This window comes from Papio anubis, chromosome 1 (assembly GCF_008728515.1).
Source record: "Papio anubis isolate 15944 chromosome 1, Panubis1.0, whole genome shotgun sequence".
In the NCBI taxonomy this organism is placed as follows: domain Eukaryota; kingdom Metazoa; phylum Chordata; class Mammalia; order Primates; family Cercopithecidae; genus Papio; species Papio anubis.
In genome coordinates this window covers 61,209,042-61,230,383 of record NC_044976.1, presented here as the reverse complement: position 1 = coordinate 61,230,383, position 21,342 = coordinate 61,209,042, and the positions used below count along the sequence as shown (strand labels likewise).

Genomic DNA, 21,342 nt, shown 5'->3' with positions numbered 1-21,342 from the left:
TTGTCTGTAAAATATACTAAGTGTTTTCCACACAATTCAATGTAAAGGAAATTTTTGCCTCCTCTCACATTAACTTTGCCCAGGTGTAATCTTGTCTCATTCCAATAATCTACCTAAAAATGATCCCTAAATATGTTGAGGAAATAACAATGCTATTCTGTGGCTCTTAAGCTTTCATATTAGTTCTTGTAAGAACATTGACAACCGGTTCAGACCCACTTGAAGGCATGGGTGCTCTCATTGGATGTGTTTACTGTAGAATCCTGTGAATACTGCAGCTATGTAGGAACAGTAAATTGCAATAGCTTAGATCAGAGGACTGCACTGTATAAAATCTGGTATACCACTGGCTTCTGGTTCCTATATTGCTTTCACATTCTAGGAAAATTAGTATTGGACTTAATTTGTCCTGTCTGTATCTAGACTAAAGAAAATTTTTAGATTTCAGACTATTTCAATTCAGTAAGTCATCCTCACTGAGAAATGTCAAACCTGATTTTTCTCATCAGGTATACTGAAACAATCCACCCACCCTCTCTTTCAGCTTTACATGCAACTCTAAACAAATAGGTTTTCTGATGGAAGAGATCAATGACTTTAGATGATACACAATTTTATGTCTTTATAAGTAACGTTTCTACAATGAAACATGAAAGTTCCACTTAAAAAAATTAATATTGTTTTCAAAGCAATATATGCATTTATTATAAATGAGCAGAATTCATTTGAGACACCGATTTTTCAAATGAAAGGATTAAAATAATCCCAACATTAAAACCAAAACAAAAGCATTTTATCTTCTCACATCTTTATTATGTATTTTATAATCCTAGCTCAATAATCACTCTTGTACTTTTAGATCACAAATTTGCCTTTAAGTAACAAATAATACACTTAAGGCAGATTTGCCTTATAGGTGGCCTCAGCTTCTAAACACCACTACACTGCTTTATATAAAAAACAAAAATCACATAGAAGAGAACCTAGTGACATCTTTCTTGGTACTTTAGATTTGAAAACTGCATAATAAATTGAGTTCCTATAAAATTTTGCCCTTGGGATAGGAAACAAACACTACTACTATTTTATAGTTGCCTTTATCTGATTTGATTGGATGCAGTTATAATAGTATTAATAACATAACCTTTAAATTTGTGAGGGAAAACCAATACTTTATATTCACTCCTCATAAAAGGTTCAACAGCAAGCATAATGAGGAGCCATTATAAAAATCATATTGCAAAATATTACTTTAACTCATAATTCTGCTTATATAAGTGTATGCATATCACAGTTAACAAATACTATTTAATTATCAAGACATATGCAAAAGCATTCTTTGATTGCATTAATAGCAGTAGGCTAGAGAGCATTAAAGTTTCCTTCTCTGATCTTCTGGTCATTAGTACAAACTGAGAATTTTGAAACTATTTGGTGATCCCAGTCTTTGGGGGAGGGTTAATATCACAAAACCTCCATGAGAACAATGGGCTCAGGTGGAAGACTTTGAAGACTAAAAGGCTTACAGTTAAGGTAGAATTATCACTAGTAGATCTTAGGGAAATAGGAATGCAACCAGAATCACTCAATTTATTTATTAGAAAGCAAGATTCATTAAATCATTCCTCTTTTAGAAAAATATCTTTAAACTTTTATATTTTCAAATGTTCTTTTTCTTAAAGAACATAAAAAATTAAGATACTTGTGAAAATAAATGTTTCGAAAACACTTGTTTCTCTTCATTTTCCCCTTTCAACGGAATTCTTCTCATCAAGCACAAATGTGCTAATCTTTAAAGCAAGACAAACTCTTCCATGCTAAATCTTTTTAATCGTTTCTTTTCATCCTCTGAAAAAAGGTCTTCTTCATTGGTTGTAGTAGATGTAAAATCATAGTCTCTGGAATGACCATTTACAAAAGTAAATAAGGGATATTTCTCCTTAGAAGAAAATTTCAGCATCTGTAACAGAAAGTATAGAAGAATTCCTTATTGGATGCAATAGTGCACACTAAGACCACATGACAAATCTACCGTTTTAGCCCTGAACCTCCCCTGTTAGCTTCTTTCATTTACATTCACCCAGTGCTATTCCTTTACCTGTTCTGGCTAAAAGACAAAAAATGATTAGCATTGTATTGTTTATTTATAGGTAAATACATGCTTCTTCATTAGGATTAAATCATCAAAGAATATGCTCACTCACACCTCCCACTTCCCCAAAGTAAGTTTTCTGGTCACATTAGTTTGAAAAAATACTAGAGAGTTAGGTTGTAATTTATCTTCTTTAGGTAGTAATAGACAATGAAACAAAATGGTATCACTGACTATGGTAAAATATTGTAAAAGAGTGTTTGGTAATCTAGGCAGTAAACTGAATTAGAAGGTCCATTCTAATCTCTGTTTTGTAACTTACCTTGATGTGACCTTGGACACATCACTCTACCTGAATAACATCTATAAAACAGGGCAATCACTGCTTGGCTTTTTGGCTAAGATCAAGTGTATAAAAACAGAGCAAAAGAAATCCAATTTTTCTACCTCAGAGAACTGTTAAGAAGATCAAAAGCAATAATATGAAGTTATTTTTAAAAAATAACTTTGGTCTTTTCAAAGATTTTCTTTTAAAAAATATTTTAAGTAAACTATTTCTACAATAATCTAGTCAACATGAAAAATGGTCTTCTCACAAATAGTAATAATCCACATTTTACATATTATCTTCTAAAGTTACACTACATACAAAAAAAAGGCAATACCTAGAATTTTGTGAGGATACTCACAATCTTTATAGCCCATCAATTTGGAATTCACAAGTATAATATAAACAATTTTAAATATTTCTGTTAAACAAGTTCTATTCAAAAAATTTTAATGATTTTCCTTAAAAAATGAATTAAACACTTTGAATAAAGGATGTTTTGACAAAAAGAAATTTTCAATAGGTAATCAGGGCCACAGGGATTCCAAAAAGTTACTATGCAATTTACAGAGAATGCTAAAAAGAATACAATATTTATATACATCATAATTGTTGTCAGTTAAATGCAATTTGTTTTTAAAAGATAATTTCAGAGGTAAAACTACATTATCTCAAATGTCAACATTCACCTGAAGGATCATCAATTTCTTATGTATTACATTTATAGATTCTCTTGAAACATGGCCAGATAGGTAGGCCTAGCATATGATATAAAATTAAAAATATTTCAGTGAGACAGCTATATAAAATATATTTTTAACTGAATGGAAATGAACCATTTAAAAACAATCAATATTAACAAAACTAGACATGATGAAAATCAGATCCTATAGTTCATATTGTGCTTATTTATACATTGCTGAAATTTATTTTATTTATATCCTACAAAAGAGGTAAGAGAGAAGAGCAAAAATGTATAAAATGAAAAATAAGAGGCAGAGACTATTGGCATCTGATTAATCATCTTTCACCTCCAGCCAATAGCTGGAATATAGTCCAAAACCTGTTGTCATTTTTATATTAATTTAATGTCACTTGTAAAAGTCCAGCATCTAACGGGCAAGTATCCACATATCATTTTGAGATCAACACAGCAGAGTTAACATTATCATCTCTTCGTCCTTTCTTTCAAGATTAAGAAAGGAGTTATCCGGGTTTATTAATATAGGACTAAGTTGCTCATCAAAGTTAAGATTCAAATCTGTGTCTCAGGTGAAAAAAAATGTCAGAAAGGAACCCGCTACCCTTTAATTTAAAAATGCATCTACTTTTTGCAAATCTTTTTGCAAATGGTCTCCTTATGCACAATATTTATTGATTCAGGCTTAGAGAATTATTTTCCAAACTTTCCTGAGTTTATTTAAATATTTTAAAGAGTATCAAATTAACAATATATTAAAGGTTTACCCAAATGAGTTGAAAATTTATGTCCACATAAAATCCTGCACATGAATGTTTATAATAGCAGCTTTAATCACAATTTGATTCTGAAAAGTTTAAAATGTGAAAAGGTTAGTGTTCCATTTTATATTACAAGAATGGCTACACTGTCAAAACCTTAAAAGTCCTTCCATAATGGATGATATAAAATCCAAATGAAAAAATACAATTTAGGCTATCTATGTGACATGGAGATACTATACAAAATAAAAGTTAATCTAAATTATTTGAAAACTTGGAAAATGTTTATTATATAATCCTAAAAAAACAAGATATAAGCCAGGCACGGTGGCTCACACCTGTAATCCCAGCACTTTGGGAGGCCGAGGCGGGCGGATCACGAGGTCGGGAGATTGAAACCATCCTGGCTAACACGGTGAAACCCCGTCTCTACTAAAAATATAAAAAATTATTTTTTGTGGTGGTGGGCACTTGTAGTACCAGCTACTCGGGAGGCTGAAGCAGGAGAATGGCGTAACCCGGGAGGCAGAGCTTGCAGTGAGCCGAGATTGTGCCACTGCACTCCAGCCTGGGTGACAGAGTGAGACTCTGTCTCAAAAAAAAAACAAGATATAAAGCTATAAAATTTAGTTTCAATTATGTTAAAATAATTTCAAGTATGTATTTTGAAAAGACTGAAAGATAACGAAATATTAAGTTATCTCTGAATGAAATAATTAGTGATTTTTCTCGTGTGCTTGTGTGTCTCTGTGTGTGTGTGTGTGTGTGTGTGTACACACACACTTCTATTTTCCAAGCTTCTTTCTTTTGAAACATACTCTCACTCTGTCGCCCATGCTGGAGTGCAGTGGCATGATCACGGCTCACTACAGCCTCGACCTCCTGGACTCAAATGCGCCTTCTACTTCAGACTCCCGAGTAGCTGGGACTACAGATATGTGCCACCATACCTGGCTAATTTTGTATTTTTTATGCAGATGGGGTCTCACTATCTTGCCCAGGTTGGTCTCAAACTCCTGAACTCAAGTGATCCACCCGCCTCTGCCTCCCAAAGTGTTGGGATTACAGGCATGAGTCACCACGGCCAGCCTATTTTTCAAACTTTCTAACATGTAATTCTTTTATTACATAGTAGGAGAAAACTATTATTTAAAAAAAATTTTTTAAGGTAACTGAATTAACCATCTCATAGTTGTTTTTTAAAAGGGAATTCAGTGGTTTGCTCAACAACTTTAGAACAGGCAATTCTAAACTCTGTTATATTGTAATAACACAGCTAAAGCTACACTGAATCTACTTTATTAGCTAAAAGGCAAAGCATAGATTTCAGGAGATCAAATATTTTTATCACACGTACTGAGTTGACAGGTTTCAGAATTTACAAAGGAAAAAGCTGGAGGACAGAAGTTAAGCAATGTATACCATAATAAAGCTAGTAGTTGGTAGGACAGAAATAGAACCATGAGATGATCGCTTCTGAAGCCAAAACTTTTTCCACTAGTCCCTGCCACCATATATGTAAAATTATACCCAATACAGGGCAGTGTATAGCTATGTAGCATATATTCACCACACTAGAGCTATACCCTATGTAGTGGTTAAGCTCTAAAGTCAGCCCATATTGCAAAATCAAGCATTGTCAAAAATCACCTTTAACAAGTCTTTAAATTGTTTAAAGGGTGATATGCATAATCTTGTGTACACAACCCTGTTCAGTAATATGTACAAATGTAAAATATATAGTAATGTAAATAGTACAGTCATGTGCCACATAATAACATTTCAGTCAACAAGGACCACATACGACAGTGGTCCTATTAGACAACGGAGCTGAAAAATTCCTATCACCTAGTGTTGTCACAGCTGTCATAATGTCATTCCACAATGCATTATTCACAAGTCTGTAGTGATGCTGGTGTAAACAAACTGATTGTATGGCAGATAAAATTATGTACAGTACATAATATTTGATAATAAATGACTTAGAGGTTTAAGTATTTACTATACAATATTTTTTATTATTTTAGAGTGTACTCATTTTACTTTTTAAAAAAGAAATTACCTATAAAACAGCCTCAGGCAGGTGCTTTAGGAGGCACTGCAGAAGAAGGCACTGTTATCATAGGAGATGACAGCTCCATGTGTGTTACTGTCCCTGAAGACCTTCTAGTGGGACAAGACGTGGAGGTAGAAGATAGTGGTATTGATGATCCTGACCCTGGGGAGGCCTAAACTAATGTGTATGTTTGTGTTTTCATTTTTAACAAAAAAGTTTAAAAGGAAAAAAAATTTAAAAATTTAAAAATAGAAAACATCTTAGAATAAGAATAGAAAGAAAACATCTTTGTAGCGCTGTACAATGTGTGTTTTAAGCTAAGTGCTTATAAAACAGTCAAGAAGCTAAAAATAATTTAAAAGTTTACAAAGTTAAAAAGTTACAGTAAGATGGTGAAACCCCATCTCTACTAAAAATACAAAAATTAGCCAGGCGTGGTGGCGGGCACCTGTAATCCCAGCTACTCGGGAGGCTGAGGCAAAGAACTGCTTGAACCTGGGAGGTGGAGGTTGCAGTCAGCCAAGATTGCTCCACTGCACTCCCACCTGCAACAAGGCGAGACTCCATCTCAAAAAAAAAAAAAAAAAAAAAAAGTTACAGAAAGATATGGTTAATTTATTATTGAATATAATGTTTTCTCATAAATTTAGTGTAGCCTAAGTGTACAGTGTTTATAAAGTCTACCATAGTGTACAGTAGTGTCCTAGGCCTTCACATTCACTCACTATAGACTCACTGATTCACCCAGAGCAACCTCCAGTCCTGCAGGTGCCATTCATGGTAAATTCCCTACACAGGTACACCATTTTTAAATTTTTTATACCATCTTTTTATAATATCTTTTCTATGTTTAGATACATTTAGATACATGAATACTTACCATTGTGTTATAATTGCTTCTAGTATTCAGTACAGTAACATGCTGTACAGAGTTGTAGTCTAGGAGCAACAGGGTATACAGGCTGACTATTCCTTACCTGAAATGCTTAGGACCAGAAGTGTTTCCATTTTGGATTTTTTTCAGATTTTGAAATATTTGCATTATATCTACTTACTGGTTCAGCATTCCAAAGCTGAAAATTCAAAAATCCAAAATCTGAAATCCTAAATGTCCCAAACAGCATTTCCTTTTGGTATCATGTCAGCACTCAAAATGTTTTGAATTCTGATGCATTTTGGATTTCAGATTTTCAGATTAGGGATATACTCAACCCATCCATACAGCCTAGGTATGTAGTAGGCTATACCATTCCAGGTTTGTGCAAGTACATCCAATTATGTTTGCACAACAATGAAATCACCTAGCAACACATTTATCAGAACATATCCCCATCATTAAGCAATGTATGACCGTATATAATAAAGAGTATACATGGAAAAATATATTCCTGTTTTTTATTATAAGAGCTCATATAGTTAAACTAAGTTAAGTATGCAAGTGATGTTAACTATCCTATTTCCTCACTACAAAATCTTAAATCCTTATATCCAACTTTTACCCCTCACTGTACTTAAAACACTCTCTTAAAAAAATACTTTGCTCTAGCCCTCAAATAAAAAGGCCTATTATTAGTTTCTATTATTTCTACTGCAATCAACACTGCTGAGTATTTCTTTCTTAAAATACCATTTCCCTGATTTCTGCAATATTTTGCTTTCCGGTTTTTCCTTCTATTTTCTGAACGATTTATTCTCCATCTCCTCCTTCATTGACTCTACTTACTTCCACATCCCGAAATGCAGATAAAAATCAATTGTTCCTTTATCTTCTCTCCACATTCACTCCTTCTATATTCTCTTCCTTAATATTATCTACTATCAGTCTCAACAATTTCTCTGCTAGGCTTTATTATCATCCATGTTTTTGCAGATGCGAGAACTGAAATACTGAGGGATTGGGTGACTCGTATAAGGTCACACAATTAGTAACTGACACAGTCAGGATCTGAGCATAGGTAGTTTTGTTCTGCTGTAACCATTACCACCTCCAGCAGTAGTCAGTGGAGGCATGACTGCAACATCAATTTAAATTGATCATAAAATTTCCATTTCTTCCTCCTAAAAGTAGCTCTCTTCCAGACTTCTCCATTTCTATCAATGGCAACATCATTTACATTAATTAGGAATACTTCGTTGCAAGTGACAAATAAATAAAAAATAGAAAACAATAACAACAATTTCAAATAATACGAACTGTTTTCACCAGTCTGACATTGCTACTTTGATTAATTGATGTCAGATGAACAGCTTCTACAATTCTCTTGACCATTCTCTCTGAATCAAATAGGACTGTTGAAACCCCAAGTGTTAGTTTATATTCAATGAAGGGGCAGGGGGATGTAAGAGGACAGCACTGCATCTACATCCCATTACAGCAGGAGAGCAAAAGCATTCCCAGAAACTTCCAGCACACACCCACTTACATTTCACTTACACCAAAGTGTTTCTAAAGAAATAGGAGACTAGAAAAATGAGTATTTGGTGGATACTGTCACTGCAAACAAAATCAGGATCTTTCAGCAAAAAAGAAAGAGGGATGAGTATTGAACAGATAACCAATGGTGTTTGTACACCATTCAGAGATGAGAACCACAATAAAAATAAAACCGGCTCATGTGCTCAGGAAGGACTGGAAGGTTTCTTTAGGATGTGTGGTCAGAAAAGACCAAGTTGCAACCTGAATAACCAGCAGTGCCCAACCTTTCACGAACAAGGGACCGATTTCATGGCAATTTCTCCATGGACTAGGGGGTAGGGATGGATTCACGATGATTCAAGTGCATTACATTTATTGTGTACTTTATTTATATTATTACATTGCAATATATAATGAAATAATTATACAACTCACCATAATGTAGAATCATTCAGAGCCCTGAGCTTGTTTTCCTGCAACTAGACTGTCCCATCTGGGGATGATGGGAGACAGTGACAGATCATCAAGCATTAGATTCTCATAAGGAGCATGCAACCTAGATCCCTTGCATATGCAGTTCACAACAGGGTTCACACTCCTATGAGACTCTAATGCCACTGCTGATCCGACAGGAGGCAGAGCTCAGGCGGTAATGAGAGTAGTGATGGGAACGGCTGTAAACACAGAGGAAGCTTCGCCTGCTAACCCGCCGCTCACCTTCTGCTTACAGCCTGGTTCCTAACAGGCCACAGACTGGTACCAGTCCGTGGTCCAGGGCGGGCACCCCTGTGAATGACAATAAGGAGCCAGACATAAAAGTTCTGGGTGAAGAGCACTCTAGGCAGAGAAATCAGAAGGTGCAAAGGCCCTAGGATGCCAGCACACTTTGCATATTCAAAGAACAGAAAGCAAGCCAGTGTGGCTTGCAGGTAGAGGAAAACAGTAAGGGTGGTACACAGGGCCAGATCACTCAGGTCCCTATAAGCCAAATTAACACAAGATTTAGGTTTCACTGCTCCCTTAAACAGTCTACCTCATAAACATCCTACCATAGATTTCCCACAACATTTGACCTTGGTGGTTCTGCTCAGGATGTTTCTATCATCTAGCCATCCTTCATACTTCTTGTCTGATTGTACCAAACTCCATCAGTACTTAAAGTTCCAGTCCAAGTTCCACTGACAACTATCTCACTCTACAGTGATTATTCCCTTCTCCAAAGTCCTATACATTTGTCTAGTACAATGTAAGGATTACAAACATGCACTGTGGAGCTAGACAGTATCAGCTCAAAACTTGGCTGATACTTACTAATCAAATTACTATACCTGTCTCATTTTCCTTAGCTGTGAAATGTCAGTAATGATAGTATCTATCTCACAGAGTTGTTGTGCAGATTAAATCAGCTAATATATGTAAAGTACTTAGAAGATTGCCTGGCATCTAATGTGTTGGCTTTATCATTATTATTGAACTATCATAATATTAGTCTTCTGGCATTTAATTGTACAGTCATTTATCTTTAACATCCATTTCATTTCTCCCCAACTAAACTATAAGCTGCTGAAGATTTTAAAAGAACTCAGTTTCTATCATTAGATCCCAGAAGTAAAAAAGACCTATGAAAGTTACAAAGTCCCTCAGATTTCATGTGGAAAACACAGAACTAGAAGGAGGACCTCTAGGTGAACATAAGCCTGAAACACTAAAGTGATTTCAAAAAGACCTTTACCAAAATAGTGATGGGCATGGGAAACTCTGTACCACTGGAGAAAATGGGAGTAATTGTCCTAGAAGGGGAAACAACCCTAGTCTCTTACTCGACTATAGAGCAAACCTATTCTCTTACTCTGTAAGACTACATACAGGCTGATTTCAGCTCACCAAAAGAAGAAAGTTTTTAGCAATAAGGGTCTATCTGAAAATTGAAAATACTTCCAGGAAAAGTCATTAGCTCACTATAACCTGAAATAACGATTAGATACTCAACTGTCTGGAACTTGGACTGATGTGTAAATAGGGGACTATACAGCACAGTGCTTATGAGCACACAGTCTTGAGTTACTGTCTCAGGTGAATCACAGTACCACCATTTATTAGCTGTGGCCTTTGTGAACGCTGCTAAACCTTTCTAAATACAAGATTCCTTATCTGTAAAATGGAGACAAAAGTAACTATCTCAGAAGGTTTGGTTGGTTAAATGAGATAATATACCACAGGTGAAGACTCAACAAATGTTAGCTTTGGACCAAATAACTTCTAAGATCTCAGGGATTCAATGGCTATAACATAAAATGTGTTTTGCAGCTAGAAGTCAACTAGCTACTTGTAAATTTTTCCCCTGTGTTGATATACATTCCACAATCAAATAATTCATTCCCTAGTACATTTTCATTTGTGATTTTCTGTCCTCAAACACCAGCACTACTAGGTAATAAGATTAACAATGAACAGGCAATGTTTATCCTTGAATGACCAAATGATTAATAATCATTAAATTGAGAACAAATGAAAAAAATAAGAATAAAAGGGGGTATGAGATAAAATAAAAAATAATCTACATCAGGCCATTTACAACACAACAGAGCAGGGGAAATGCAACCTAAGATCGTGAGTTAGGAAGGAGATGTTTCGGCGGGATACCCATGAAAAGTAAGCAAATTCATCTTGCGGAACTTGAAGAGCAACAGTATACAAAGGCCAGAGACATCATGGAAAGCAGAGGGGAGACCCAAAATGAAAACCAAGGAAACTGACAAAAACTTGTATGAACTCAATTCCCAGGTCCCTCCTTGCAACCAACACCCTTCTTCACCCCCTCTCCAGCCATCCCCCATATAGGAAAATGAAGATTTATTCTTTGGAAAAACTGAATAGAAAATGATATGAACTCCAGTACACTAGACACAGTGATGACTTCAGAAGCTGAGTAACTGTCAGTCTAAAAATAGGAAACCGTAGGGTCCTCAGTATCCTTCACTTCCTGCTCCTGGAGCTCGAGCAGACAACATATATTCATTCCACAGGCTCTTAAGATACGGCAGAACTTTTCTTTGAGAAAATGAAACAACTCCAGAGAAAAGACCACCACTTACTAACATGTGGGGGTTACCCAACAAAAAGGCAAGTTCATTACATGATCATCCTAGTATGAAAGTTAACAGCTAAAAAGACAGGCTCAAACACATGGAGCTTCCACTCAGCTTTTTACTGCCTTGCTATTAAATATAAACAGAGAGACGGTCCCTAGTCATTTGGGGGAAAGCATATAAAGGAAAACTATATATGATTAGAAGAAAAAACAGCTGGACGCGGTGGCTCACGCCTGTAATCCCAGCACTTTGGGAGGCTGAGGTAAGCAGATCATGAGGTCAGGAGATTGAGACAATCCTGGCTAACATGGTGAAACACGGTCTCTACTAAAAATACAAAAAAATTAGCCGGGCATGGTGGTGGGCGCTGTAGTCCCAGCTACTCAGGAGGCTGAAGCAGGTGAATGGCATGAACCCGGGAGGCAGAGCTTGCAGTGAACCGAGATCATGCTGCCGCACTCCAGCCTGGGCGACAGAGCAAGACTCCATCTAAAACAAACAAACAAACAAAAACATGAAAGAGTCCAGAAGGAAGCACAAACAACAAAAGAAACAGAAGAAAACTTCAAAAGTACTATAATTAATTTTCTAGGGGAAAAGAGAAACTACATCCACAAAAAAGAAAAGAATTACATCAAAAAAGAATAGAAAAAAATATCAATAACAACTAAAAATGTAAGCATCCTAATTGAAATTTAAGAACAACAGAATAGGTAGAAGGTAAAGCAGAGGGAATCTTCCAGGACAAAAATATGAAGACATGGGAAACAGAAGGAAAAAAGGGAAAAATTAGGGAGCAATTCGGAAGATCCAAACTGTATAATAAGAGTTTCAGAAGGTAAGAACAAAGAGAAGAAACAATTATTTTTAATTTAAAGGAAATTTCCCATAATGGAAGCAGGACAATCAATGACAAAGAATGCAAACCAAGACACATAATGAAGCTTCAAGATATTAGGGATAAATAATTGTAGCTGGCTGGGTACAGTGGCACATGCCTGTAATCCCAGCACTTTGGGAAGCTGAGGCAGGAGGATTGTGTGAGCCCAGGAGCTCAAGACCAGCCAGGGCAACATAGTGAAACCCTGTCTCTACAAACAATGTAAAAATTAGCTGTTGTGGTGGTACACACTTGTGGTCCCAGCTAGTCAGGAGGCTGAGGTGGGAGGATGGCTTGAGCCCATGAGGTAGGGGCTGCAGTGAGCTATGACTGCACCACTGCACTCCAGCCTGAGCAACACAGCAAGATCCTGTATCAAAAATAAAAATAACAGTAATAATTATAGCTAATATTTTAGTGCTACTATAAACCAAGCACTAGTCTATTAAATCTTTAATCCTCATAGTGATGTTACAGAGAAAGGTAGCTATTAGTATTTTCATTCCATGAGAAAACTGATGCACAAAGAAGGGAAGCAATGTGACTAAAGATACACAGCAATTAGGTGATGGAGCTGGGATTCTAACCTGAAAACTTTCAGAGAAAAAAAAAATTCATTTGGAGGAAAATAATGCAGAATGACATTGAACTTCTTAACAACACTAAATGCTAGAAGGGAGTGGAACAATGCTTCTAAAGTTCAGGGGAAAAATTATTTTCATTTTAGAATTCTGTATCCAATTAAATTATCAATAAATTAAAAGATAAAGCTGGTTGACATGCAGGAATTCAAAAAATTTACCATCTATGCATCTTTTCCATAGGAAGGTACTAGAAAATATGCTCCAGCAAGAGAAAGGAATAAACTAAAAGATTCAGAAGACAGGAGATCAAATACAGGAAAGTGGCATCAGGAAGTTCCAAACTGACCACTCCGCACCAGGCCTAGAGAACGGTTAAGAGGAGAGTGAACAGAAAACAGAAATGAGCAAATCTCCAGAAAAAAATAGATTTTTTCCTATGTTTATAATTATGAAAAACTTACTGCTAGGTAGTTAACAGATACAAGTGAACATTTAGAAAAAAAATAAATAGGTAAAAACAGAACTAAGGATATGAAAAAGGGAGAAGGAGTACTAATTCCAAGATATACAAAGGACAGGAAAAAAGAAATGTAATCATAGCACATTATGTGATTAGTAAACAATATTATGGAGGTGTAATGTGAACACTGAATAGTGACTCACCAAAATCTGTTTTATAACTGTACTGTGAGTATGGCTGGGAGAAGAGAAACAAGGTGAAAGGGTGTGGGAAGACAGTTAAATCCTCAAGTACTATAACTGAAAAATAACAAAGAATGTTTACAATGGACTAATCAAGAAATTGCAGAATAAGCACATTACAGCAGGTCCCCAAATAATGTCATTTCGTTCAACGTTGTGTGATTATAATGTTCATGAAGAAAAAAATCAATTCCCAGCCACAGCCATCTGTGTGAAGTCTGCACATTCTCCTCATGTCTGTATAAGTAGGTTACTCCAAGTTCTCTGGTTTCCTTTCGCATCCCAAACATGAGGTGAGCTGGTGTGTCTGCACTGATCCAGTCTAGGAGAATAGTGCGGTGTGTGTGAGTATACCTTACGCCGCATAGCTTACGCTGGGTAGCTTCCCACCTTGCTTCCTGAGCCTCCAGAATAGTTCTCCGGCCACCTACAACCTGAACTGAATAGGCCAGCTGGAGAATGAATGAATACAAATTATTGCCAAATAAAAATGTGTAAGGTATACAACAATCATTCAAATGCTTAACAACAAACACGCAGCAACAAAGTGCTCAGTGAGCCTGCCAGATTTGTAATTGTTATGGAACTGTGTGGTGGTAGGAGGTGCTTCTTACAATTTTCGCTTTGCAAACTATTCCTTGATTTAACCCACCACCACGACTGCTGTCGCTCACTGATCCACCAACAATTGTAAGATAAACAATTATCTTACATTTCTTTTTTTCTAAGCTTTGTTTTTCTTGGAGTTAGTATTCCCACTCCTTTTCTCATTTCCTTAGTTCTCTTTGTAGCTATTTATTTTTTTAAAATGTTCGGTCATCTCTGTGAAATACCTTAATCTTTCTTAAATACAAGTACAGCTCATATTTATTTCAATGTTTAATATTAGAAGTATTTAAGTCTTTATTTGTAAGTTTGGTGATGCTTCTGTGACAAGAACTATGTCTTAGGAACTTAACTCTTGTTTATATCAATTATCCTATGGTAAAATCAGTTCCATTTTATATCATTTCACTTAAAGTCACAGTTTCCAAGAACCTATCAATGATGTTAAGGGAAGACTTACTGTTCTTAGAAATGCAGAGGTAAAATTCTAAATAAATAGCTAAAAGAGTTAAAAGTGAATATCTCTGAGGAGGTATTCTGTGGAGTGGGAAGTAACATGGCAAGGGACTCCTGATTTTCAGCATAAGCCTTTTATTGCAATTTCCATTTTTAAAGTTAGTGTATGTCCTACTTTGATAAATATGAAAATTAATTTTTTGAACAAAACATATTTTGAGTTGTGCACTGAATAAAAGGACTATTCCAGTTTTAAGATAAATACACAGCAATTTAAGGAAAATAGAAGAAGTAGGTAAAAACACACTGTAGATTTTCTATAACTCAATCACTGACCTCTTTACTAACTTATAAGTAAGACAACTTTATAACAAAGTCTCTTTAATTCATTTCTTCACTCAACAAATATTATTTACTGACCTTCTACAATGTGATAGCCAGTGCTAAGCACTGGGGATACAAAAATAAACAAAACCAACAAAATCCTTCCTTGTTGAGATGACATTCCAGTGGAATAAACAGATGATAGATAACTAAACAGAATATGTATATATATATGATATAGCAGAATATATACATATATGTGTATAGTGATATGTGCTAAGGAGAAAAAACAATGAAGGAAGGGAATTCCAAATGTATAAAGGATGCCCAGGGAAGGCCTAAGAATGTGACACTTGAGTAAAGACCTGAAAGAAGGGAGAGAACCATGGGAATATCTGTAGGAAGAGAATGCCAGGCACAGGAAACAAACAAAACCCATGAAACAGGGGTGGGCACTGATCATTTTCAAGGAGACTAGTGTGCCTGTACTCAAGAGAGTTAAGGAAGAATGGTAGGGAATGAGCTCAAAGAGGCAGCAGGGAGAAGCAGAGATTCCATTTATATAAAGCCTTGTGGGTTTATAAGAGTTTGGGCTTTCACTCTGAGTTAAAAAGCTACTGTAAGGTTCTTTAAAAAATTGACATAATCTTAGTTACATTCTAAACAAAATCACTCTGGTGACTATGTTGCTTCTAGACTGTGGACAGAGCAAGGGAGATTAGTTAGGGAGCTACCGCAATAATTTCAAGGAAGATGTGAAGATGGGCCAGGGTAATAATGAGAGTGGTGAGAAATTATCAAATTCTAAGTACATTTTAAAGAAGAGATGATGGGATTTGCTGATGCGTACGACTTGGGGTTCGTGAGACAGAGCAAGGGATCCAGTTTTTAGGCTAAGCACCCAGGAAAATGGAGTTGTCATTTAATAATCAAATTCTTTTCATTTGCTATTTTACTATACTTAATAATTAGGAGCATCATAATGGAGTAGCTTGTATCAAATCAACCCTACCACCAAGAACCACCACAAGAAATGGATGAAGTACAGCCAGGTGCAGTGGCTCACACCTGTAATCCCAGCACTTTGGGAGGCTGAGGTGGGTGATCACCTGAGGTCAGGAGTTCGAGACCAGCCTAGCCAACATGGTGAAAGACCAGCTGTACTAAAAACACAAAACTTAGCGGGGCATGGTGGCAGGCACTGGTAATCCTAGCGACTCAGGAGGCTAAGGCATGACAATCACTTGAATCTGGGAGGCATAGGTTGCAGTGAGCCAAGATCGCACCACTGTACTCCAGCCTGGGGGACAGATGAGACTCCGTCTCCAAAAAAAAAAAAAAAAAAAAGGATAAAGTATGATAGACAAAACAACTGTTGGAAAGCATCTGAGAGCAATTAAGACAATTTAAGTCTTGAGAAATAAAAATCTTAGAGAGGCAAAGTCTATTAAGAAATGAGAGAAGCCAGAGATAATGGAATAAATATCTTTAAGATACTGAAAGAAAACAACTGCTAACATAGAATTCTATATCCAGTAAAAATATCCTTCAACAACAAAGGCAAGCTCTTCCTCTTCCCTTCCCCTCCCAAACAATTCATTTTTAAAGCCACTAGACGGGGCTAGGCAAAGCAGGTATGCATGTCCAGGTGGAGGTCAACTGGGTATGTCAAAGACAGATTGGAACCTGGCAGACAGCAGACATCACTTTAACCAAGGGGTCAAAGTTAGCATCACCAATAAAGAGACAATAAAAATCACACGCCAATCACCAGGAAGCAGTCAAAAAAACATAGCATCACTTTGGTGATATATCTGGCAAAAACGTATAACCTGAAATTAATGAGGAAACTGTACAAACCCAAATTGAGAGGACAATCTACAAAATTTTCAAAAGTGTCCTGTAAAAAACTAAGAAACATGTATCCTGTTATCTTAAAAAATATAATGTGAAAATCAAAAAAGATGATTAACTGTTCCAGATTAAAGATTTAAAATGCATAAATGTAACATATTATTGTGAACTCAATCTTTTTGCTACATAGACATTATTGGGACAACTGGTGAAACCTGAATAATTTCTTGGGAATTAAATGGTGATAATGTACAATGCCACTTTCCTGATTCTGATAGTTATGTTGTGATTATGTAGGAGAATGTCCTTATTTCTTAGTAAGAAGTACACACTCAACTATTCAAGGGTAATGGGGCATCATGCTAACAATTTATTCTCAAATGGTTCAGGAAGAAACTATTTGTATTATATTTACAACTTTTCTATAAATTTGCTATTGTTTCCATTTTTAAATGAAGGCATAATAAAGATGTGTTCAAACAAAAGCTGAGAGAATTTATCACCAGGTAACAGCACTAAAAGAAATAATAAAGAAAGTTCTTCAGAGACAAGTGAAATGATCCCAAAAGGAAGCAGAGTAAAAACAGAAAAAAAAAAAATGAAGGGCATCAGAAAGGGTAATACTGACTCTTTAAAACACAATGCCTTGTGGAATTTAAAATCCTACAGGATTCAAGTATTTGATGACACAAAGTACAAAAACAGAATTTAAGGTAAGAAATATTACTAAGAGATAGAGGAACATTTAAAAGTTGTAATTCAATAGGAAGACCTAACAGTCCTAAGTTTGTATGTAACTAATAACAAAGCCTCAAAATGTATAAAACAAACAAACAAAAACAAAAAAGATCTTAAAGGAGAAACAGACAACCTACCATCACAACTGGAGACTTTTATAACATGTCTTTCTGTAATTTAAAAACGATATAGGAAAGAAAAAAGAACGTAAAAGATTTCAACAACATAATTACTCAGACATGAGGGGAGGTAGGGAGGAAGATTATTAACAGGAAGATTAGAGACAGTGTTAAATAGAACTATTCCAAAGAGATGCTGAAATCTGAAGAAGGCGAAGAACAGAAGAGTGGTTGTTTTGGAGGCACTCCAGTAAACCTGATTTCATCATATTCATCTGACCTTCAAATTTTCTACTGTCAACTCTCCTAGACCATTCGCCTCCCTGTCCACAGGGATTTCCACAGTTGACCATTTCAATGAAATAAAAGATACTACTAAACTGACTTGAAATTCTGCTCTCCCCATCATGCCAAACTTTATTGTTCACTTTACCTACTCCTAATTCAAGGCTTTCAAGAGTCTTAAAGCAAGACATGAAACTCTATTAGGTCCATTATGATTAGAAAGACACTTACTCTTCTCCTGGTGATTTTTTACTCATTGTGTGGTGGATCTAAATAGGGCAGGTTTCACGGACATGTTAAGATCCTCACAGAAAATGCAGTGAATATATACTATTAAATATTTTTTGCACTCCCCAAATTAAAGTATGTCTCTTCTATTTTTCTTCCTCAAGACACTGTATTTTCTTCTTGATGAAACTTTTAATTTTTGTTATACACTTGTGTGTTTAATGTCCACTGGACTGTAAGTTCATGAAGCCAGGAGTCTCAACTATCTTGTTGACCACTGCATATCCAGCTCTAGACAGTCATTCAACAAAATGGACACTTACTATGAGCTGGGCACTGTTCTAGATGCTCTATATGTCAGTGCTTTGACTTACGGTTTCTGTTTGTTTTTTATTTATTCTCAATGCTTCAGTATGACTTATGCTTTTTTTGTTCTGTTTTATTTTGAGACAAAGTCTCACTCTGTTGCCTAGGCTGGAGAGGAATGGCACAATCTTGGCTCACTGCAACCTCCGCCTCCTGGGTTCAAGTTATTTTCATGCCTCAGCCTCCTGAGTAGCTGGGACTACAGGCACACACCACCACGCCTGGCTAATTTTTGTATTTTTAGTAGACAGAGTTTCACCATGTTGGCCAGGCTGGTCTTGAACTCCTGACCTCAGGTGATCCGCCCACCTCGACCTCCCAAAGTGCTGGGATTACAGGTGTGAGCCACCATGCCCTGCCCAGTATGACTTATGTTTTGAAAGAATTACAGGGCTGGCTGCTGAATTGAGAACCAGCTAGAGGCAGGGAAGTGAGGCTTGGAAACTACATAAGAGATCACTAAAGTAATGACAGTGTCTCAGACCAGTGTTGCAAGAGCAGTAGGGAAGGTGGTGAAAAGAGGTCTGATTCTAGATATACTTTGAATCTACAATTTGTTATGAGATGTGAGAGAGAAAAGGGAGGTAAGAATAATCCAAGGCTTTGGTCTGAGCAGACAGTGGATAAATTTGCCATCAAATGAGATAAGGAAAACTGTGAGCAAAACAGGATTCAGAAGGAAGATCAGGAATTTGATTTTGGAAACGTATGCCAGACACATAAGGGACCCTGAATAGCAACTGCACATTATAATCTATAATTTGGAAAATAATTTTGGGCTAAAGATACGATCTTGGATTATAATTGATATTTAAAGCTATATGACTGGATGAGATCATCAAGATAAACAAGATATCAGAACGAAAGGCTAAGCCCTAAGCTACCCCAACATTAAGAGGCTGGGGAAGAAAGCAGGCAAAGAAGACTAAAGAAGGAGCAATCAGTGAAGAATGAGAAAAACCAAAACAGTTTGATGTCCTGGAAGCCAATGTGAAGAAGGTGTAGGAAGGTGAAGTGGATGTGCACCTATATCAAATGCTTCTGTTACGACAAGTAGAATGAACTCTGAGCTTCGACCAATGGACTTGGCAACACAGGGTCATTAGTGACCTTGAAGAGGAATTCTGGTGGAGTCATAGGGATGAAAGCACTCAAGTATTTGCTGACTAAATGAATGATCGTATTAATGAACTTTCTCTATTAATTTGTTCTCCTGGTCACCTAGATGTCAAACAGACTTGTCGGTGAGCTCTCTCTTTCCCTTGCCACTTTCTAAGTGGCTGTCTTACTGATTTACCTTCACAAACTTTCTGAAAGTACTTCCTTCCTCTTTAATTCTACAGCTTCTGTACTAATCTAGGTCCTTGAAGAAGACATTACAAATCAATGAAGAAAAATCAGACTCTTTGATAAATGATGCTAAAATAACCATTTGTCCATGTGAGGAAAAAAAGATACCTACTTTAAAACATATACAAGTTCTAGACTGGGCGCAGTGGCTCACACTTGTAATCCCAGCACTTTGGGAGGCTGACGCAGGAGGATCACCTGAGGTCAGGAATTCAAGACCAGCTTGGTCAACATGGTGAAATCCTGTGTCTACTAAAAATACAAAAATTAGCCGGGCGTGGTGGTGCATGCCTGTAATCCCAGCTTCTAGGGAGGCTGAGGCAGGAGAATTGCTTGAACCCGGGAGGTGGAGGTTGAAGTGAACCAAGATCGCACCCCTGCACTCCACAATGGGTGACTGAGCAAGACTCCGTCTCAAAAATAAATAAATAAATAAAACATATACAAGTTCTAAATGTGAAACATAAAACTTCTGGAAGAGATATAGAATATGTTTATGACTTTTGCTTATTAAAGATTTCTTTGATATAAAATTCAAAAACCATAAAAGTGTTATTAATTTGAGTATATTAAAATTAAAGACATAATTAACAAGTAAAAATAGTGGCATAGGAGAACATATTTGTAACACATAAAGCCGACAAAGCAGAAGTATCTAGAATTATAAAGATTTCCTTCATATCAAATAGCCCTATAGAAAAATAGAGAAAAAGAATGAATGGGAAATTCACAAAAGAGGAACAAATGGGCCAATAAACTTTGATTAAATGTTCAACCTTAGTATCAATCAGGGAAATATAAAATTACAAAGAGGTACTATTCATATCCACAAGATTGGTTAAAATTTTAAAGTTTGACAATATCAAGTGTTGATAAGGATGTTAAAGAAATTCTTATATACTGCTTGGCATGATCCCTCTGGAGAGTATTTAACAACATACAGCAAACCTAAAAATATGCTTATCTTATGACCCAGAAATTGCACTGTAATGTATCTAGTATATCTAATGTAACCCTACTTAAAGTATTATACATGCACAAAGAGATATGTACAAGAATATTATTTAAAACATTATTTGTAATTAAACAAATAAAACAAGGAGTTTTAAGTTCTCAGAAACAAGCCAGATGACCATCAAAGAAAGTAAGTTTAAATAAAGAGTGTATTACAGAATGGACCACTATTCAGCTGTTTAAATGAATAAGCTAGACCAACATGTACAGTTACATAGATAATCTCTAAGTCACTGTTAAATAAAAATGTTGCAGATGAATATATATCTCTTTATATAAAAATATTATTAACAAAAAATTTAATAAATGTAAAATAATATTGTTGTTTATGGATATATAAAGTATGGGTATGATACACTAATTCAGGATAGTGATTGCCACTGGGGAGGAA

General features: G+C 35.9%; 1 protein-coding gene across 11 annotated transcripts in view; it reads right to left on the bottom strand.

Moving 5' to 3' along the window:
* Window positions 1-21,342, bottom strand: part of ATG4C (autophagy related 4C cysteine peptidase) — a 118,294-nt gene that overhangs the window by 35,726 nt on the left and 61,226 nt on the right. For 3 of the 11 annotated variants that reach the window (XM_003891980.4, XM_009209778.3, XM_003891981.3), the window contains exon 11: window positions 676-1,960. The exons of the other annotated variants lie outside the window; for them this stretch is intronic. In XM_003891980.4, coding sequence (XP_003892029.1) covers window positions 1,793-1,960 — 168 coding nt within the window. In that variant the 3' untranslated portion in view covers window positions 676-1,792. Of the gene's footprint in view, window positions 1-675; window positions 1,961-21,342 lie in introns of those variants that run through there. 11 annotated transcript variants of the gene reach the window in all.